The sequence below is a fragment of the Serinus canaria genome, chromosome 17 (genome assembly GCF_022539315.1).
Source record: "Serinus canaria isolate serCan28SL12 chromosome 17, serCan2020, whole genome shotgun sequence".
NCBI lineage: Eukaryota > Metazoa > Chordata > Aves > Passeriformes > Fringillidae > Serinus > Serinus canaria.
This window is the reverse complement of record NC_066330.1, coordinates 4,351,738-4,374,684: the sequence shown is the minus strand read 5'-3', so window position 1 is coordinate 4,374,684 and position 22,947 is coordinate 4,351,738. Positions and strand designations below refer to the sequence as shown.

Genomic DNA, 22,947 nt, shown 5'->3' with positions numbered 1-22,947 from the left:
TTAGCCCTTCTCAGTTCTGTCCCTCCCATTCTATCAGTTAATTAATCAGTTCATTTTAATCAGAGTGGAACTTCCTCGCAGCTGGGACCATCTTTTTACACCGTCTGTAAGATCCAGACTTCATATAACTCATAATTAATTCTTTACACTAGCAAACAAATAACAAAAATTCAATAGGCAGACATCTGCAGACATAATTTGTGTCATATTTATATTTTTATTTACTTTCCTAGCATGTAGAAACCACACTGCTTTAAGTCTACCAGGACTGTAATTTCTGCAGACAGGGCTGAAATGAAGGAAACATTCCACTTGAGATCTGAATTGAGTTTGAGAACCATCACCTACAGCAAGGGAAACACATTCCCCTGGGCTTTTTCCTCTCTGACAGAACAGCTCTGCACCGAGCCGCCTGCAGCAACTCCAAGACAGCAGCTGCAAGTGCAGTGCATTTAGTCCATGCCCTGCTGCAGCTGAGCTGGCAGGGCAGGCCCAGGGCCCAGCAGCCCCCCTTACCCAGGGTTTCACAGCTGGTGTTGCGGGAGCACTGCCCGCTGTCGCGGTCCAGCGACGAGAGCTGCTCGTCAGACTTGCTCAGTTTGCCAATGCTGCTGCACGGAGAGAGCCGAGGAGACTCCCCCCCGTAGGAGTGGCTTCCACCTGACAACCTCCTCTGGGCATAGCAGTCAACATCAAAATCCTTCAGGACAAAAATAAAACAATTAAAGACATCAAATCACCATCACTCTTGGCAGCTCGCTAGTGAGGAGATGCAGCTCGAGGAGCAAAGACCTCCCAGGAGGGGAGGGGATCACTGCTGCTGGCCCTCTCTAAGCTCAGGGAGAACACAGAAACCCTCTGACATGGCAAACAGCCCATGCCAGGGAGCTCTGTGTGTTCTTGATTTCAAGTAGGGGTTGCTGTGGCCCACACTGGACTTTAGAGATGCTGAGAAGATGACCAAGTTCTTCCCAGCTATGTGTGTCTGCCTGTCCCAACACTGAGACAAGGGAATGACACTGCAAGATCTCTCATGGCATACCTGAGCCTTTAGCAAATACTGGGTTACCTCAGGTGCACACAAAGAGAAAATAAACTACAGTGAGGTACAACCCTGTGTGCCTGTGGCTATGGACCCATTTCAGAAATCACCTCAGGCTCATTAACCTGTGAGTGAACCCCTCGCTATCCCCACTCCATCAGAACAACTTTAGTGTGACTGTAGCTTCAGCTGAAGAGCAGCCACAGCTTTATCTGAGTCAGCCAAATGACTGTAGAGGCTCCCTAAGCCAGAGCTGAGGCTTTAAGGATGAGGACAAGATTTGATTTTTGTGCAATTTGATATGATTCAGGTCCTCACTGCTGAGCTGGTAAGTTCCTGAATGGGTGAAGCAAACCCAGCCATTCACAACCTCATAAACCCCAGACAAGCACAAGAAATGGAATATGATTAACACACATACAACTTCCCCATTTTTCTACCAGAAAATGTACAAATTTCCCCAAAGCACCAGCAGTGGTCAGAGCAGTAGCTCAAACTACTGCCTGAGTTAAAAGATGTTTTAAATTGTGACTGGATGAAGACAGACTTCTGATCTCACTCAGAGCAAACCCTGGTGAGATCTCAGGGAGCTCAGCCAGCTGCTGTCCCCTGATCTATTTGACATGGCAACACTCAGCCACTCCCATCCTCACACTCTGCCACCCCTCAAGGCAACGAAGTTTGTAGCAATTTGTTAATTAAACACAACAACACTGTAAAAAAAAAAAAAATTAAGCTGCCAACATTATTTATGACACTGCTGTTCCTGCCACTGCCACTCCCACTGCAGGCTGCCTGGGACAAGCAGGGACCTGCAGCTCTCAGCATCTCCCTGAGCTTTTCCTGCAGCTCACAGCACATTCCCCTTGGCTTTCACAAAGGGGTTATGCCATTACCTGTCTGTTGATCCCAACAGGTAAACTGGAGCCACTGGTAGCTCTGCTCATGGGGGCCACAACAGCCACTCTGGTTGGGGAAGGAGCCGACTGACGTTTTTTAGGGGGCAATGCTGGTGGAGGGCTGCAAGACACAACAGGAATTGATGTTTCCATCACTTTTCCAGAAAAATAAAAAGATTTTCAGAGTCTCCACAAGATGTTTTCCAGAAAGCTTTTGTCAGCCAGGAGCTATTCAGCAAAATGTATCCACTAAAAATACCGATTTAAGAATACTCTCACAGGTAAGGTAACTCTCCTGTTAAGTCATTTATTTTTTAAGGTTGGTATTTCTCAAACAAAAACAAATGCTGCTGTAAAAATTATTTTTAATGGAGCTAATTAGCATGGTAATTATTTCTTAATAAAAGCAGTGAAAATCCAAATTAAATGTTTTGGTTGACCCAAATATTGTTTCCATTCACAGAAGTCCCTCCCCCTCCTCAAACCTTCCAGATCTGAAAAATGCTCAAAGTTTCACAGATTTACAGGACAGGAAAATTCTCTTTTTTTGATCTTTGCTTTCTTGGTGAACTTCAGGGAACAAAAGGGTCAGAGCTGCTTTCACAGTGCACTGTGAGGGCCCCATGTTTTGGCATGAATCAGTGTCAGACCCCCACATTTACAGTAATTTGTGAGAGTTTAACCCTTTGACTTTTAGCTTTTGCTTCCAATGACACGTAATTCTGGTAGTCATCAAGCCTCAGAAGTTCCCAAGAGCACACACAGTCTGTTCTTGGAACTTACCATGAAATTTTTATATAACCTTTGAGAATTCATAAAATACACAGAAATGTGATTTTTTTTTGTCAGCCACAGCCCTCGATGCTGCATTTTCAAATTACCACAACACGTATTTTTCACACCAGCCATCAGCACCAGCACTAGAGAAGAAAAACAACACACACACACAAACCTGCAAATTGGGGGTTTTCTCTTCCTTCTCAAAATAGAACATAGAAACTTTCATGTGGTTACTCTTAGAATAGGGTAAGAACAACCAAGCACAAGCGTTTTTTTCACACACTCTTGGCTTTCACTCTTAAGCTGATAGGCAAAGCTGAACAACCTGGCTGTGCAGGACAGATTGGTAACTGCCCCCTGAGGTTAAAGGAACATTTCCCATGGGATACTGCAGCCCAAGACACTTGCACAGTGTGGAAATCACACAGTTTTATGTGAGGTTATTATGGATTTTTGTGATGCCTCTCATGTGTGGATATCAGGGCATGGCATTATCCTCACATAAAAAGAAGGAGAGGAAAAGACACAAAAAAAAAAAAAAAAAAAGAGAACAGAAAACAAAGCAGAGTCCAGGAGCAGGGAAAAAATTGCTCTGGAGGACTGGAAATTCAAAAGCAACACTAACCCTCCTCTCTTGTGCACATTTTGCAAGATTGTTTAAAAACCAACAGGCTGCTAAGAGGCACTGGGGCTCTTTGGTCAGCTGGCTGGGCAGTGTTACCTGTTCTCAGCCACACGAATGCTGGGCAGAGGGGGTTTAGGAGGTGCAACTTCTTCATCCATGGAGTCAGTCAGCAGCTCGTTGGATTGAGTCATGTTGGTTGTTTTGTTGAGGATCTCCATTTCTCTGTCTGTAAGGGGAAGTTCTGATGGGCTGCAACATGCAAAACACAGATTGTGGATCACAAACCACAGCTGGAACACAGCCCTGACAGAGTCAAACCTATTTTAAATCATGTGCTATCAGACAGACACCTAGAGCAGGAGGCAGAATTTGCATCTGCAGGGTGGAATTCCATGTTTATGCAGAGCTCAGTGTGCATGTGACACAAAGGTTGCTTCACTGCCAGATTTTGGTGTCTTTCCTATCATAGCATTTTCTCTTTTAGTGATCCTACTGAAATGAATGGGGGCTACATAAAGAACACTACACCACCTCTGTGAAGAACAGCTGAATGATTTAACTCAACTGTCAGCAGTCAGAAATTACCCCTTCTACATCAGTGCTGCCCACAGAAGAAATCAGTGACCCACCTGTCAGATTTACATGCTGGTAAACTGGGTTTAACTGGGCTTGTGGGAGAGGGATGCTCCTGCTTTTCAATCGTGAGTCTGACCAGCTCCTGATGGGTGGAGAGAAGAAAAAGAGAATAATCATCATTTGCTGAATGCTGCACCTAAACATCCCAGAACACAAAGGGAAGCTACTGCAGTAAACTTTTGGTTATGGTTTAATGATGGTGTGGACACAGAGAGAGCTGAGCTGGGTTTAAGTCTGGGGCAGAGCCACACAAATGATGCAGAACAGCTGCTAAGGAGCAGCCTGCACCCAGAGGAAGTTTTGGCAATATCTGAGTGAAGTTCATTACCCTGACTGGATGGGGATTCTGCACAAACCCACATGTGTGTCTTTTTGCTATGCTTCCTCTTTCCTCTGTCTCACAACTGTGCTCCAGTCCACACAACACCCTAGATAATGGTAAATTGGCTTTGCATACACAGATCTAAGTACAAAACAGTTTTACCCAGTGGAGTACTTCATCTAGCCAAAACCAACATTAAATAATTGCTTTATATTTTATAAATAAGAATGTATTTGTTTCAAAAAGCAAGTAAAATGCCCAACAAACATTAAACAGAGAACACCTTCATTAAAAGGCCTGCTTCCCCTGAAGCCACCTTTTAACACATTAGCAACAGAAGACCTAATCATTCAAGAAGCCACTGCAGTGGATCTGTTATAGGCAGATAAGGCTCTGGATAAAGAGATAAGGGCATGATAATCCTGAACTCTAAGTCTGTCAGCAGTCAAAGCAACAATCATTCACACCAGAAAGACAGAGAGAACATTTCATGGATATCTGAGGCTGACAAATAGATCTCCTGCTCACAGATACAAACACATGCCCCTCTTACAGGCAGCCTGGAAAACTGGCAGTGCTTCCTGCCACTATTGGCTTCCCAGCACAATACACTGAGAAAACTGTAAGGGATCAGTGGTAATTTTATTTATTTTAAAGCAGCCTGAAGTACAGTGTCACCATTCCAGGGTCATCTTTGTGTCCTTGTCTGTGGAGCTTGGAAAAGAACTGGCATTGCTCTCTCAGTGCAGTAGCTGCAACTGGGATGTCATTGCAACTGGGATGTCACTGCCATCATCCCTCTGAGGAAGGAAAATACTCCAGTTCTGGCACTTTTACATCAGGCTCTACTGAAAGCTGAAATTCCATGGGTTAACACACACACAACAAGAGGAACAAGGAGCAAACACCATCCAAGTGTCCACCACAGCTGGCTTTGGTCTCCATGCTCTACTTACACTCCTGGTGTGAGCTGGTGCTCCAACACAGTACACTGTGTTACCCAAAAACTCAGCTCTCCACAAGCTGTCCTGGAACATCCACACACGGGGAGGAAAAGGGAGCACAAACAGATGTCCATGGGGATCTCTGTCTCTGGGACAGAGAGCCCTGGTGAGGAACAGTGTGTTCTGAGAAGGGTCAGCATCACTTGACTCTTTTGGCTGCATTTGGCATCATGGGGCTGAGTGATGACTCAATGGATTGCCACCTTTCTGCCCTCTGGGCAAAATTCCACTGCTGAAAAGGTTTTTGGAGATCCTCAGGCACTTTAAGAGACTCAGGGTTGGACCCTTTGGACCTCTGGGGCAGTGGCCAGCAAGGACTGCAAACACCCAGGAGCACAATAAGGGAAATAAAATGTATGGGCATTCAAACCAAAAGCCAAAATACTCCTTAAACATCCCCCTGAGAAGGCTGTGGAAGGGAAAGTGTAAGGTCTCCTTCTCCTGACCTTTCTTCACCACCTTAAACCAGGCCAGCACTGCAGACTGTGGGGGTGGCTGTGCTGCAGCAGAGCTGAGGAGATCCACTCAGGGCTGACGTGCTCAGTTTTTCCTATTCTGCCAATCATAATGGACACACAGTTGTCTACCACGTGGGAATGTAGGTTTAAATGGGAGAAAATCAATCCAATTTGGCTCAAAAGTATCTTCAGAATTATTCAAACCATTGGGACTGAGGGAAAAAACCCAAAGCACCTTCCAGTGGAGGCACCAATGCATGAACTGCAATTAGCTGAGAGGATCACTTTCCCTTCCAGCTTTGACAAATATCACCAGACCCTGAATGTTTCTCCTCTCTGCTATCCCCAAATGAGAACTAGCATTTGGAAATCAAGCCAAAATCTTCAGCATACACACAGAGGTAATGTGCACACAACTGAGCCAGATGCACATTTGCTATTCCTTATCAGCAAGGAAAGAGATTCCTGCAGCAGTAATTAGAGATAATTAAAGCCTCTCTACAAACTATGCTACTTCAGCAAGCTGAAAATTCCACAGTGAGATGGATTTTTGAGAAGTTATGTAATCAAACCAAGGATTTTTTTTTCTTGCCTAGCAAAGCCCTAAAACCTGAGATCAAAAATATCAAGTAACAGAGGTGAACAAGAGTCTCCTTTATGTTTAATTCTGAAAATAAAGAAGTCAGCATTGAAATGTGGAAGTGGATCTTGTGTGATCTGCCAGAAAAACAAAACAGGCTCTGCTGTGGAGAGAAGTGTCCATCTTTTCAGTTCTGCTTCCACCAAATGTGGCTAGGCCTTTCTAAAATAACCTTTGTTCCTTGCTGTGCAGGAGGTGAAAGCATGCTGCTTCCAAATGCTGACCCTCTGGATGGGCAAATACTCTCCCATCCACCCAGACAGCCACACATCTGCTCTAAGGCTGACCAGACATGAGCCAGCTCCAACTGGAAGGCCAAAATAACTCAGTCTAAAAACAAAGCAGAGACTGACACAGCCATGGTGCTGAGCAGGGCTCCACAGCCCAGGCTCAGCACTGCAAGGACACGTCCATGCTGCTCCCAGTCTGGGCTGGCTCATGAACAGACATCCAAGACCTTCCTCATCCCAGAGCTTCCCCCAGTGTGCAGAGGACACAGCTCTGGCTGAAAGGCAACAGGTCCCAAGGGTTTAAATATGGCTTGAAGTCAAAGAACAACTCCCAGGTTGTGTGTCCAAGTCTCCTGCAATGACACCACACAACTCTGATCCAGATCTGGGGATAACACATCCCTCCTGGGATTGTGCACATTCAGTCAGTGATAACTCACCATTTGCTGGGGAATTACAGCACAGATTTTCACATCCTCCAAATTGCTGCTGAATTCCAGACTAACAGCAGCTGAGATTTTAGGCTAAACTCTTTTCCTCTCTCCTGCTGTGCAAATTTAAGACCAGCTTTACTTTTAAAATGTGTAGCTTAAAGTTAAAAGAGCATATTGTGCAAAATAATCCTAGAAAATCCATCTTCTTTAGGTGCTAGAAATGATTTGTTTCAAAGATATTTATTTAAAAGGCTCACAAAGTAATAGCAGATTTTAGTATCTGTGTTTGAGTGACATTAAAGAATATCCAGATGATGCAGACACCAAACCAAGAGGCCTGAAAATGTGACAGTTAAAGCTTGGGAGATCCACTTCATTTTTACATTTGGCTCCATTTAATAAAACTGAGTCTGAGCACAGTGAAAGGTACCTGTTCCTGATACATAACTCCAGGTGAAGCACCTGCTGCAGCTCCTAAAACTCTATCCCAATTTTTCTTGTGCAGTTGATTCAAACATTCCTCTTTAGATTCAGCCCTGCTCTTGAAAGAGATTGAACTTCCTCTACAGTTTCCAAAATAAGATTCCCAGGAGATGAGACAGTCTGTGCACTGGTGCCCTAAGCCCAGGTGAACCAAACCTGTACCAACAGTGCTAGGACAGGTGAGTGGTCAGCCCAGAAACAGCCTGGGACAGAAATAATGGGTACAAGAACCTTCCAGGGAGGCAGGAGGAAAGCCCACAGCTTTTCCAGGGTGGAACAGGGAGGGAATGCTACAAGCAGGTCTGACAATGGATACAAAGGTTTCTGTTAGACGTTTCCATTAGAAATGTAAAACTAATCTCCAGAAAACTGAGTTTAGCTCATCACCTGCTCCACACCCTAATCCAGCTGCTTAGAGTGGTGATGTATCACTGACAAATCCCTTGAAATTTCTCTTAGAAGATGGAGCTGGAGTCTTTCATTCTCTGTGGGCATTGACAAGGGAGAATTTTCATTTTATTTTGCTGAGACAGAAAATGTGCAAACCACGTCTTGTAATCTGTATGGGAGACTGGGAATGACTTCTTGCAAATTTCATGCAATACTGAAGAAAGATCCACTGCTTTTTGCAATTCATCCAAATGCCAGGGTGAGCATGCCAGAAATTCACATTCAGAGCCAAACTGTGCTAGTCTTTAACCAGCACTCCAAGTCTTTAACCAGCACTTATGGAAGAGCTGATTTAAGGGGTAGTTTACTGTAGGCAGAAATAGGATCATCATATTTTACCTGCACTTAAAAACCTAGAAGAGGTTAACTACAAGAGGTCTGGTTTACACTAGAAGAGGTCTAGTTTAAACTAGAAGGGGTCTAGTTTACACAGCTCTCTTCTAAAATACATTATTACATGCTCTTTGTAATAAAATGTACAATGTCTCATGTACCTTGACTCCATCCAGGACAGCTTTTATGACATCCTTGACTGTTGTGACCATCTCCTTGTCCTCTGAATTCACCCCCTCCAGCATCACCTGATCAGACCAGCGGATGAGGTTGGCCAGGCTCTGGTACACTCGGCTGTAGCAGGATGAGATGGCAGAACTGCACAGCAGGAGAGGGAGCAGTTGAGAAAAAAAAGGACAAAAAGAAATTTTGGAGATGTTATCAAATGTTGGCAGAGCGAGTTTCACACTGTGCATTTCACTGCTTTGCTCTCTGACACTCAGAATTTGTGCTGAGCAGGTGACAAAGCTCAGGCTGCTCCTCCAGCCTGAGCTGCTCTCCTGTCCTCTAGCACCAAATGATGACAGTGTGAAGGTACAAACCACCAAAAGCTCATTCCCAAGTATCAGAAGGAATTATCTAGGATGCAAGTTCACATAGCAGTGCTAAAAAAATATTCTTTCCATCTTAATTTACAGCTCCATCCTATGCTTTAATGGTAAAGATAAGTATTCAAGCCCTACATTTAAGTTCAAGCTATGTTATTTCAGTATTATCCTTCTTCCTTATTAGCTCTCCCCAAAACCACCTTGGACCACTGAGAGCTGACTCTATTCATTCCTTTACAAATCACTGCCTCACTGTTCATAATGCCTGAAAATATGTAATTCAAATTACTTTAGAGAAACTGAACTGAATGAATTTCAGGTTTGAAAGAGGAAGGGTGTTGCTTTGTTTTGTTTTTAATGAGAAACAGAATTGAAGCTATTGTTCTGAAGGGGGAAAAAAAAAAATTTTGGAAGGATGACAACTTTAAATAAAAGTTAACTGTAACAACAGTGCTCCCAGGCATTTTCCTGGCCATTCTAAAAACACTGACTTCATTACTAAACAAGGTGTGTTAACAGCACTGCTGATGGCAACACTTCAGCAATTCTTTGTCACGTTAAATCAATTTCAAACTGCATCAAAACCATAAACAGATAAGAGAAGGTGTAATCTTGCAATCATTACTGATACAAGTTGTTCCAAATCTTCCCATTTCTCTCTGGTATCCATTCTGCATTGGCTTAACTCCAGTAATTTCATTATCTGTGAGAAAAGAACCAAGCCCACGAGCTCCAATGAGTTTATTGAGGTGAATGAGGTTTGCAGGACTGGGGGAAGAACTACTGTCAAGTTTCAACCAGGGAATACAAACAATGGCAAGGACTTGATTGTTTGGTTATTGTTTGGGTTTTTTTTAAGGTTTGTTGCTTGCCATTTGTTCTCATTTCAAATGAAATTAGCTTGGTAGGAGATATTTCCTAAACAGGGCCCTCCCCCATCTCTTTCTAAGGCTTTGATTTCTTTGCCATTAATCTTCAGTCTGCTTCCTTCTAAGGAGGCAGTAATTGAAAGCCCATTTTGTGCAAGATTTAATTACTTTTTTCCTTGATGCAAATGCTTCCCCTAAAGCAAAAAGAAGTCCAACAATAATGGCAGGGCTTTCTTTGTCACTGACACAAGTCTTGCTCGCTTTTCTTGCCATCAGAGTCACCCCTTTGTGTCCTGCCACAGGTAGGGATAAAACCAGGTCCCCTTTGGGGTTTTTTGGGAGACTAAGCAAGGCAGGGCATGGACATGGGATCAGTGCTTTAATGCACAGTGTTTCCAGAAAGAGAGACTTACCACTGTGCAGAGGACATTCCCATTTCAACAGATTTGCTCACTGTGGTTCAACAGATCCAACCTCAACTGGATCTTACCTGTCCCAGCCCCAGGTGTGATACTCACCCATTTCCTCCTTCCTTTTGCCACAAGCAGCCCTGGCCCCAGCACTGGGGCCAAACACAACTGAGCATCTCTGTTTGCAAAGTATTTGGCACCCAGTGCTACCCCAACTACATTATAAACCTTCCCTGTGCCAGCACTGAAATAAGCATCTTGAAAGAAAAAAAAACTTGGAGATATTTAATGGGAAAACAAACAGGAACAGCACAAAAGCTGGCAGGATTTCAGGAACCAAACACCTGCATTTCTCTGCTTAGTTCTGTGCTTTTCTCTGTGTTAACTTTGCTCTTTCAGTATTATTCAACAATGTTTGTTTGTTTTCTGGAAATCAATTGCTCCAGCACCCATGGGATGAACACCAACAATATCTCTGTGGCTTGGCAACACCACAAATTCTTATAAACCATGCTGAGCTTGGCTTTGGCAAATTTCTCCTTCTTTCCTGGCTTCAAACCCACTGCCTAACTGGTAAAAACGTAATACACATAATCTGTTAAAACACAGAACAATAATCTGTTGAGTGAGGCACAAATGAACTTGGACTGGTTAATCTGCTGAAGTACATCTATTTACTTCTGCATCTGATCCAGCAAAATCCAGAAAAAGCAGTTAAGAGTGCAGGCTCAGACTTCTGTAATATCAGGGTGGATAAACTGAGCACAAAAAAGGATTACTCTGAAGATAAACTCCTTTTTCAGGTGAAGCTATTGGATTTGTTAGCTTTTAGGATTCCACCATGGACTGCAGAAACAGGAATAGCATCTGAAGAGAATCTCCCCCTGGAAAACAATGAATTTCCAAGTTTATGCTAAGAACCATCCCTTCCTCCACTCTGAAAGCAGCCTGATTTGCTTTTAAATGATGTCTGAAAATAATTAGTGAAACAGGAGTCACTTCATCAGCTTCTCCTGCCATGAGGTTCCTCAGATAGAGCAGGAGCCTGGTCTGTCATGGTCCCAAAATCCAAGAAGGAAACTCACCTTTGCTGGATTCGTGGGTCAGTTTGCACCAAGGGCAGGATGGCTTCCAGCACTTTACTGGCTGAGCCTGGCAGCATCTCCAACACTTTGTTATCAATTGCCATTTTGTCCACAATGGTCTTAAAGTAGCGCAGTGCACTGACCACCTCCTTCTCCTTTTCCTCCAGCCACGATACATTCTGAAGAGGAGGGAAAAAAAGGAGAGATATCTTAAAACTTCTGTATTTTTAAGGGCAGGGTTCCTTTGACAAACCCAGTTTGGTGACACTGAGGTGTGTTCCAGGAGGAGAAAACCCCTTTCTACCACAAATGCTTTTAAATTTCATTATTACTCTTTCAAAGGAATAGTCAGTGCAAGATCACACCCCCACTTTAACCTTCAGAATTACCTGCATTCCAAACTGAAGGCTGATCTTGATCAGTTTTAGGCTAAGATTAGCACCACTGATGGCATCAAGGACATTGCTTTGAAACCCTCACCCTGAACTGGGACAATGGTTTGGGTTGGAAGGGACCCTAAAGCCCATCTCCACCCCTTTCACCTTTCACTATCCCAGGCTGTCCAAGCCCCATCCAACCTGGCCTGGGACACTTCCAGGGATGGGGCAGCCAAAATTGCCCTGGGCAACCTGTGCCAGGGCCTCACCACCCTCACAGGGAAGAATTTCTTCATAATATCTAACCTAAACCTGCCCTCTGTCACTTTAAAGGCAACATCCTTTGCACAATTACTACATGTCCTTGTAAAATACATGAAAACACCCAAATAAACTCCACTTTGATGAGCTCCAACATAAATCATTTTGTGATGCTGCTGGAAGAAGAGAACTCACACAATTTCCATGAGGACCAAGTGTAAAAGCTAAGTTTTGGCATCAGTGAATGAATGTTGCAGAAGGGAACATTTCATTGGAATAAAGCTGAGTTGTGGTCACTAATTTCTGTGGCACCACAAACACAAGAGGAGGAAATTCAGAAGTGATACATGATACCCCAATGGCATTCTGGACAGGGATATTTTTTAAAAGTTTACAACAATATGCCTGGAGGACTTTTAATGCCACAAGTAGTTTCTAAGTGAGATTTAAATTGACTACTGAACACTGCTAGAAAAGGAGCAGAGAGCTTAGCAGAGTCAGATTTCATCCATTATCTCCTCAGTAAATTCAGCTTCAGGAATTAATGACCTATGGGCTCCCCATATTCTTGTCAGCTGTTAAACTGCTGCTTTTCTGCAAAATCAAACCAGCAGCCCAAAAGGTTTTAGGAAGAACAATTTATAGGCAGCACTGGTTAGTAATTTGGGCCAGTTGCATAAAAGGGTTAGAATCCCAAGTTCCATCTAGCTCCAACTTCAGAAGTCTAAGTCCCAATCCAAGAACTGCAAACCACCCTGTCATTTTCCATCTCCTCTGGGCAGTGCCCAAAATCTGCTGCTGCTTCCCCTTTGGACAGCACTTCTTGCCAGGAACCTCAAGTTCTGATCTGCAGCCCACAGTGCCCTGAACTCCCTTGATGAGGAGCATCCTGGCAACTCACTGGGATAAAAAATGGCATTTCCCATTCTGCAGGGATGTGCCCTCACCACTGCAGAGTTCATTCCAGGATAGAGAATCTTAAAAACATTTAGGTTGGAAATCACCTCCAGGATCACTGAGTCCAACCATTAATCTATGGAGAGCCTCAGCCTTTTCCAAGGTTTTGCACTTCATATGAAGTGATCACACATTTTAGGGATCAGAGGGTCTGTAAATTCCCTGGGTAAGTACAACCATGGTCCAGCAGTCAAAGCTCTCAAACAGAAGTGAAAAAATGCAGACTGCAGTTCCTGCTCCCATGGCTGTTTATGGGTTTCATTCAACAACTGTTTCCTGTAGAAAGGCTTGTGACTTAATAGCTTAAACACTCTGCTGGTGCACAGAAGGGATGGGCCTGGCAGAGTTCAGGGCTGAGAATGACAACTGGAAACACAAATCCTTCCGCTGAGCACACCAAGGGATGTGAATCCAGCCACCGGACACTGCCTGGGACACAGCCCTTTCTTTTCTTCTTTTTTTGTGGTTTTTTTCCCCTGCTAATCCTTTGGGTGACATTCCCCAGGAGCACTTTGTAATGAATCCTCTCCCAAGGTCCAAAGTATCATACATAGATGTGCACAGAGCCATGGAATGGTTTGGGTTGGAAGGGACCTTAAATCTCATCTCATTCCACCCCTGCCACAGCTTCCACCAGACCAGACTGCCCCAAGTCTGTCCAACCTGCCCTGGAACACTCCCAGGGATGGGGCAGCCACCCATTTCTCTTTTGGGCATTAAATGGGAAAAAGTTACAACTCAGGCAAAACAGCATCTGCTCTAAATCCCTCCCTGACACATATAGATATTTTTGGATGATTTCAGAAATTTTCCCTTAATAATCAAATTGCAAATGCATCATGTATGAGACACAGCTGACCCAGAAAGGGTCACAGTGAGCTGTACAGAATACACCCAATTACAAAAGCTGGAATCATCCTTTTTTTCCTTACATTTTGGCAGTGTAAAACCTGTCATAAGTCTGTATATAGCACTGAAGGACACTCCTGTTCCTACAATAGTACAAGAATCACAAAGTTCAGGGGACAAAAGGAGGTTTTGGAAAGGACACCCCCAATGTTGCCCCCATCCAGATATAAAGAGGGACAGGAGATGATGATGTTTGCATGAGCTGAGCAGATCCTTCAGCTTACACATCGTGATTTTACATTAATTTTTAGTATTGCTATTTCTGCTCTACAGTGATTATCTACTTCAAGAGCACAAAAATAGCATCTTAAGTACTTAAGAGGGAGAAAAGGATGATATTTGGTTTATCAAGTGAGCCTTGTGACAGAAGATCTCCCTTTTGTCAACTGATGTCTAAGTTCCAGTGAGAAAACCTGGCAACAATCCAGGCACATCCTCTTCCCCACTCCCTCCACTAAAGCTAATGAGCTGACTACATCCAGCTAATTGATTAGTTGGGCAGTAGCTATCAAAACAGGTAAGGAATGAGCCAGAAATCAACAATATTTCGCAGTATAAAAATGAATGTAGCTTAAATAATCATGTACAGCAATAAAAAATATTGTGAGTGTTTTGTTTTCCAATTAAAAAATCCCAATCTGTACATAAAAAATTATTTTAGTGTCCAGCATGGCTTATTAGTAAATCCTCTTGCACTGTTTTTAGGGGAAAAAGAGAAAAGCAAAAACTTCATCTATTATTAACATGCATTTGCTATAGACCACATTTTGAAAAGGGCTCTTCATTTTCTAATGTATTTCATGTGGTCACACATCAATTTAAAGGAAGGCCTCTAAATTATCTCAAGATACCATCCTGAAACATCATTGGAATGAAAAGCCTTCAAGGAGTACTCTCACTGTTGTTTTGGGGCTTTTTTAGTTTTATTTTTAAATAGCACTCAGCAATGCAAGATGTTTGGCTCCCTAGGAAGCATTTCCACAGCCTCCTGGGGAAAAATCCTCCAGCCTGGGGAAAAACCCTCATCATCTTCCACCTGATGGGGCAGAACAGGCAGAGGAAGGCTGCAGAGACTCCTCTGGGTGCTAAGCAAGTCACCCAGCCTAACAAAACTTTATCTTACTGGCTGCTCTCAATAACTCCCCAACAACTCCCAGCAGAGATAATCTGAAAAATTCTGCATGTCTGGCACTGAACACTGGATGAGATTTTTAACAGCTGAGAATGATGTTTAATTATCCTAAACAACCTCAACTGTTCTTAACTTCTGGCTTGGATTTGTGCTTGAAAACTGACTGCAACAGAGAAAATCTCCAGCTACATCATCAGGTCACAACAGGAGAGGAGATAACACAGATCAGTTTGTGACCTCATTTCTTGGAGGACCTGGAGAACATTTGGTCTGAGGAACGTTGTGCTGGATCAGCAGCTGCTCCAACACTTCTGTGTGACTCTCCCTGCTGCTGTCACCAGAGATTGAGCACATCTTTGGAGCAGCTTCAAGGATGTGCTTGCCTGGGTCTGGGTCTGGGGTTTTTCAAAGGATCACACCCCAAAAGCAGGCAGCTCTCTGGAAGCTGAAAGCAGAAGCCCCAGGGTGTGCATGTGGGGAGGATGTGTCAGGCCATGCACCACGATTCATCATGAGATATTTAAATGCTCATCATGCTCTGCAAAGGGAAGCACATGTCTTGATTTAATACTACACAGGGCTGTTTATAGGTAACCATAAAATGACCCTGAGGATCCCTGAGCTGCAGAATTATGCAGAGGACAAATTCACACACCAGATTATGACAAACTGAGTACCAGAAAGCAAGAACCCATCAGGATAACAGAATGTGGCCTTTGCTTACTTTGTTCACTGACTTCTCTGGTGTTTTCACTGTCAGGTCAGCTTGCTTTCCTTTCTTTGAGGGTGTTCTCTTTATTTTTGGTGAATGAAACTTGCCCTTCAACTTCATGGTGAACGAGGAGAGATGGGAACGCTCAGAATCTAGAAAGACACAGAAAAGCATTTCTGGATTAGGCAAATACGATGAAACCAGGGATGTGTTACAGCATTATCTGGAAGACACTTGCACCACATAAATTTATTGAGTGGAACACAATAAAGAAAATTAATTAACTGCTGCTCCATATTATGTTTCAAACCACAACACTACCATAATTTCCTGCTTTCCTCAGCCACAATATCACCATCATTTCCTGCTTTCCCTTGGAGGCAGGGACAGTGGGACTTCTACTGCTCTGTGCCTTGGAGGGAAGAGGGAAAACACCTCTCTTCAAAGCACTTCTCTCCAGAAGGTGCTGAAGTACTTTACAAAGGAGGCAATCATCGTGCCTCTTTGGCAGATGAGCAACTGAGTCAAGGGCATGAAGTGACTCGTTCCCAGCCCTCTGGCAGAGCAGAGCCCTTGGCTGTGGGTCAGTGCAGGCAGGGCTCTGCCTGGTACTGGGACCTGGCTGCTTCAGGCATGGACAGCAATCCCAGGTCATGCCCTTCCCAGGATCTCCACCCACTCTGCAGCATCAATTTTGAACGTGGCCCCATGGATAATCTGAACAAAAATGCCAGCCCTTGTCATCTGCAGTGGATTTCACTTCCAGTGTACCAGAAAAAGCAGAGGAACCCCTTTGATACTGGGGCATCCTTCAAGGAACTGAACTGCAGAAGTGCTCAGCTCTTTTAAAAACTATATTTTCATTGTTTTTTGAATACCTAAAAGAAGTCTCAAAGGTTTGCAATCATGCCACATGCAGACTTACTGCTGAAATACATTTTTTATCTGTTTAACCATGAAGCTAAATAAAAGTAAGCTGCCTTGTAGAGAGCAATTCAGAAAGTATTTTGAGCAAAGAGCACTTTAATAAATGAAGGTCTGAGTTGCTCTCTAGCGACCCAGATAATTCAGCAGAAGTTACCCAAGTTGTCTCTAACTACATTATGAAGGAAAGTACACAGTTTTGCTGTATGTTTAATTTTTCTTTTAGATGATTTGAGCATTAACTGCACTGGCTGTAATGAGTCCAGAGGACAGCCCCATGCATGCAGCACTGCAGCACCTCGTTAGCATGCAGACTGCAAACAGCAAAGGCTGCTGAGTCAAATCTAGCACCAGCAAATAAATACCAGAGAGCAAGGGCTCTTCCTGCTACTCAGAAACCACCTAACCACAGCCCAAGGAAAGGCACCTGGCTCCCTTTAAACCTGGTTTCCTGGCAGCATGTTCTGACCCTCTGAGCACACTCACAGCACTCTGGCAGGTTTGTCCTCCAGACTGAAATTTTGCAGGCATCCTACAAATGGAAGCTGTGTGAGCACCCATCCTAATCTGGTCTGGCTGCAGAGCTGCTCTCCACTTACAGGAGTAAATGTTTTCTCAGGTTTTCTTTGGATCCTGAAGTCCTGTTTAGTGCTCTGAGGAGGGAGGCACTAAAAACCTTGGCCACTGCAGATAAATCCAGGCATATCAGTTGGCCTCTGAAGAATCACTTACAGCAGCTGGCACCCCAACTTAGCAACAATTTACGTCAGTGCTTTACATCCACAAGAGGATCTCCAAACCTTCAAAACCTCTCTGTCTCCACAGGGTGCTGAAGGTCACCACTGAAGAGAGTTCCTGGCTGCTGTGATAACACTCTTGAGCTCCTCCCCAGAAAATCATTTGTATTTATTCCATACACCATATGAGAATTTCCATATTTGCACACATATGCATGCTTGCCATGAAAAGTCATGGCTCTGAATTAGTTTTTTGAGAACTGGCAAACAATTACAATAATTAATCTGCAGGGAAGTAATGGTGACAGCAATAAATTGTGTCTGGCTCCTCCACAGGCTGCAGTGAGATGATCCAAACTGCTGGTTTCAGTAAGACAACACTCAGTGCCTACAAAACCCTTGGTCACCTATGGTGATAATTTTGCATTGCAGGGACAAGATATTTGAAAGAGAGAAAGATTTCAAAATATTAACATTTCCTTTTCTCCTTGCCACCAGACATCTCTACCCACTTTCATAGGGCGAGCACATGAATGGCTGAACCAAAGAGTCTGTGTGGTCAGGAACCTCCAAAAGGAGATGCCACCAGAGAAAGTTCCTTTTCTGCTGACAGCACATCCTCTTCACCACCACCACCAGCCAACCACTGCTCCTTTGTTCTTTTTATCCTTTGGTCACACCAAACACCAAATCATTTGTGTGCCATACTCTGAGGGGAGACAGACACACAGAGCAAGGACAGAAGCAAGTGGCTGGAGCAGAATAGGAACTGCTTAAAATAGTACTGAAGTAAACCAGCTGACATTTGCAAAAATAATAAACGTTATTGTTTGAACAGCCCTGCTAAGTCCTGCTTTGAAGATCACAAATTAATGCAGCTTTTTACTGCCATGGCTTTCTGTCTACACCAAGCACTTTCCAGCTCTCATCTGCTCACAAGTTTCTGATGCATTTGCAGTTAAACAAATGAGTCACAAACCAATATTCTCTCACACTCAATTACACTTAGCACTTAAAATAGCACTTTTCTTGTTCCAAGCACATTACAAACACATCGTTCTCATCCTTAAACAGCCAGGCCTTAACCTCACTCTGCAGATGGGAAGCAGGCACAGAGGTGAAGCAACTTGTCTAAACAGAGCAGAGGGTGACTCAGTGACTCTGGTACAGCATCTCCATCACCCTGCAGGCCCTCGGCCTCTCCCCCTGCCCATGGATCAAGCTGTGGAGCTCCTGTGATTATGTTCAGTCAATGCCAACAGAATTTTTGCCACACTGGGCTTTACAGTGTGCAAGCTGATACATCATTCAAGCATTATCAACAGAATTTGCTCTGTAATGAATCTGGATGAAGTGGTATAAAAGAGAAGTGACACTTGAGCAGGAAGGGATTCCAGCTCACAGGTGTAAGGGACCTAAGCTTTTACAGACAAAGCCTGAAACTCTCCTCCAAAGAGCACAGCTGAGCAAGACTTCCTAGACTGATTACCACAGCTCTGGTCTGCTTTGAAAAAGTAACTTTTTAAAATACTAATCCTAATTGAAATAGCTTACATGTCCTGTGTATCTGTCCTGTTAAAAAGTTCAAACAGCACAGCATGCCTTTACAGGTTAAATAATTTGATAACATACACAGAGGCAGAAAACAGAGCCATGGCAGTGGCTCAAACCACTTCTGTCTCTCTGCTCCTTCCTGCCTATCTACAGTAACCAAACCCCTTAATGCAGCATTGAGTTGTTATTAGCTTGGGAGTTTGCCCACTGGAAATTATTCTATCATATTACCCTTGCCTCTCGTTGATGAATAGCCAGCAGTGTTTAGCTGGAGTCTCAGCACTGGCTTTCTCCTCTCTGGTGTGCAGGAGGAGGGTACCCCACACTTACTTCTATGAAATGTCCAAATATTTGTGAGGTGAATGGGAAAAGTCAGGGTAATAAACTCAATGAAGTGATTTCAGCTGGAAGGGGGAAAGAAGAAAGTTGTATCAAAGTGTTTCAGTCTCAAAGGAACCACTGACTTTCCATCCCCTCATATTTCATCTGTCTGGATGCCCTCTGCTGCTGCACACAACTGGAAAAAAAACCCTTTCAAAATGACTTTATTATGGATCTGAGTTTCTTGATTTCTGACTGGAAGCTCCCCTGTATCACTCATTTCACAGCTAATTCCATCCCCTGTCAGTGAGGCTCCTGCTCTTGAACGTGCTCCAGCTGTTGAGTCATGGCCCTGCTCAGCTCCAGGCTCGTCTCCCCCGGCACGTGTCTGGGGTCTGACCACACACACACCACCACAGAGCTGCTCTGACACATCTGCTCCAACCAGCCCTGCTGCCAGGTGTGGCCAGAGGGGTTTTCAGTGTCCCTCCAGCCCTGGGGCCAGGCAGACCATGGCTAAGGAGACCATGGCTACCAGGAGCCACCTGACTCCCCACCAGCTCCCCAAGCTCCCAGCAATTGCTGCTGCCAGTTTGCCAACAGAAAGCCAAACCTGGTGAGGAAAGAACTGCAGGTTTAAAACAACAGTGGATTAAAAGGGAAGGCAGATAAATCAGCTTATGTGCTTGTGGGAGAAAAAACTAAGGCTGCTTAGGAGAAAGCCTGCAAGTCAAAGCCGAACATCCACCTCTGCCATAGTCAAATGGTTACTCTCCACTTGGGTTCAAATGAAGGCCAGGATAAGTCAAAACACACACAACCAAGCTAAGCCAGTGGCAAAGTATTTGCTTTAAAGTCAAAGTGGAAGTTCAGCCTTTTGCAGAGCTCAGTCACAGCAGAGTTTCCATCTGCTGGGTCCTGCTCACCAGCCTCCTGTAACCAGCACAGGGGAGCCTTCCCAAATGGGAAACAATGCCCTGCCTGCTTCTGCACCTCCTGGTCCTGTTTCTGTCACTGCTATTCCATGGTAGGGAGGCTCCAGCAGCTGGGACAAGCTGCTCAACCTGCCTAGTGCTTGCTCATATAAAACTAATTGAAAATAGACTTATTTTTAATCAAAACCCCACAAACTTCAGAATACAGTACCTTTTCTTTCCTTCACCTGAAAAGTGAAACCCTCCATCTGTGTTCAGACACCAAAACCCTGCAGCTTCAGAGGGAACACAAACTTAAAAAAAAAAAGGGTTATAGTTCATTTTCCAGCCTGTCCTGACTCTTGCAGCTTGTTAGAAAGAACGAAGTGGAATCTAAAAATCTTATTCCACAAATGGTTCCTTTTTCAAAGGCCATTTAGGTCTCTGCTGGATGCACATATTTTAAAGCTATCAGATTAAAAATAACAGCAGACATCTCTCCCCATGTCATAATGAAGCTATTGTGCACATTTTTAATCAACTGCTCCTGCCACTTTTGCCACGAGTCCTTTGAAGGCAGCAGTGACTTATGTAATGAGTTACACAACGATGCCCATTAAAATGGCATTTGTTCCCTTGGGCTCAGCTCCATCATTTGAGAAGACAAAAGGCAAGTTGCAAGGCTTCAGCTAAACCCTAGCTGACAGGGACTTTAAGGGTTCAGAAGCAAAAGGCAAAAATAACGAGGCAGAGTTCAAAACGACCTTTCTGCTGAGGATGTCTGTGCTGCCATGCAGCACCCAGTGAGAAGCTCTGGAGCTACTCAGGATGCAATTCTGCTCTCAGAAACACAGGAAAACAGGTGATTCAGGATGGGCAGACAGGCTCATGAGAGCTTACCACGATAATCATGAAATATTCTTCAAAGCAAACGTCTTCCCAGATTGTATATGGATATTACCAGAATTCCCAAAAATTCCTTCCACCCTTAGGGCAAGGGCTGTATCTACTATATAGCTGTAAGCTCACAGATCTGTAGACTGTGCCCTGCCTAAAGCTTTTGGGCCCTACTGTAATGTAAATATTAGAATCAGTGACTGACAGAAAATCCAAGCCTTTGGGCTTTGCAGGAACAGCAGAGTTCCTCTGCAGAACAGCTGGCACAGGAGGCACAGTGTGATGCTCACCAGTGAGCTGTGTGCAACACAAAACAACTGCCAGGCCACTTGTAAAAACAAATTTTAATAATCCTGTCTTGTGACAAAATGTCTGAGCCTGCCAAAGTGTAGCTATGAAGGTGGAGAAAAGCACGAGGCTTCAAGTAGGGTTGAAGAAACTCAGATGAGGAGGACCCCAGACAAATTCTCCACCCTTTCACACCTGCAGTGTGTTGCTAGCTCTCCCATTACACTGCAAACAGTCTTCAGCTACTTTTCACACCCTCTTTCTCCAGAGGATGTTTAGAAGCCTAAAAACGCTGATATGCAGTACTTGTGCAATGCTGTGTGTTCCCAAAAGGATGATCTGGGATCCTGAGTACAGAAAAGACAGAATGCGACAGAACAGAATTAAAATATCCCTTTTAAATGTATCAGCACATCACTGCTGCATCATGGGTTCTCAAAAGCCTCAGACCTACTACTCCCAGCTCTGTAAGTTTGCTTTCCTCAACTTTGCCATTATTCCCAGAGACTGAAGCAAGAGAATTAAAGCAGAAACAAAAAAAGACCTGGTAGGGGACCTGGAAAGGAGGAAAAAAAAAAGGGAGGGTCCGGTGTCAATCAGGAAGTTTGCCCACCCTAACCTTTGTACCTTAGGTGGAGTTGTTTGTAAGCTGCTCCAAGTCCTTCTCCAGGGAATCCAATTGCTAGGAGAGCTGCCAGGTTTTAGAGGAAAACCATGGAGGAAGGGCAGCTGAGAATCAAACAATCATTCTCGAGTGCTAAAGAAACTTTTCCTCTAACATCACGTCACCTTGGAAGCAGTCAGCTTTTGGGAGCAGAAAGACCGACTGCCCTTTTTCTTTTCTGGCAACATTACAGTGAATGAGCATAAACCAGTGAGCATTAATGATGTGCAATGACAGCACACAAACTTCTCTGGAAAAGGGAGGCTCAGTTCCCTCTCAGCTGGCCAGGCAATGCTCACTGACTCACAGGCTTCATTATTTTTATGCCGCCCTCTGGGGCCTCCAGAGGAAGCAAAACATTTTTATTTGTCAGAGAGCACATTTTTATTTTGATTTTTTTTTTTTTTCTTTCTAAGCAGCCATGAATGAGGGATCTCCAGCTGCAGCAACCTCACGTGGAAAGAGCTCGCAGTGTTTGCAAGGGAATTGGAAGGCAGAGAGGGTAACTCATCAATTCAGCCACGTCTCCCAACTGCACTGAAAGGACTGGGTTAGTCAACAACCTTAATTTTATGGTGCATTAGGACTACAGCTTTTCTTTCTTCCACTGTCATATCTGGAAGCAAATCTTCAGGTTGCAAGGAAGATGCACACCATCAAGCAGCAAGTTCAGAGCAGCTGACCAGATTCCCCTCTACTCCTCTTTTTGCCTCGTATTTCAGAATAGAGAAATCTCCCAGTATGCAGATAAACCAGGATCCTTTACCTGCTGAAAACTGCACCATTGCTGCCCAACCGATTTACAGGAGGAAAAAAAGAAAATAAAAAGGCAAAAAGCTAAAATAAATCAAATAGGGAGAGATTTAAGGAAGTAAAACTGCTACCCAAGTTCAGTTTCCTGCAGCACACCAAAGCTGGCTTTGAGATTTCTTTTTGAACAAGATACTGTAATTTATTGATAAGCAGCAGACAGGACTTCTGCTGTGGTTTATCAAAAACTGCCCCAGCAGACTGGTGCCATATCAACCCCCAAGCAGAAACACCAGCAATCA

At 44.0% G+C, this 22,947-nt stretch overlaps 1 protein-coding gene across 2 annotated transcripts in view; it reads right to left on the bottom strand.

Moving 5' to 3' along the window:
* Positions 1-22,947, bottom strand: part of RAPGEF1 (Rap guanine nucleotide exchange factor 1) — an 84,144-nt gene that overhangs the window by 37,029 nt on the left and 24,168 nt on the right. For both annotated transcript variants that reach the window (XM_030232359.2, XM_030232360.2), the window contains exons 2-8: positions 15,609-15,748; positions 11,249-11,427; positions 8,498-8,654; positions 3,976-4,064; positions 3,443-3,595; positions 1,939-2,062; positions 517-700 (exon numbers count right to left, since the gene is read on the bottom strand). In XM_030232359.2, the coding sequence (XP_030088219.1) occupies positions 517-700; positions 1,939-2,062; positions 3,443-3,595; positions 3,976-4,064; positions 8,498-8,654; positions 11,249-11,427; positions 15,609-15,748 (1,026 nt within the window). The remainder of the gene's footprint in view (positions 1-516; positions 701-1,938; positions 2,063-3,442; positions 3,596-3,975; positions 4,065-8,497; positions 8,655-11,248; positions 11,428-15,608; positions 15,749-22,947) is intronic.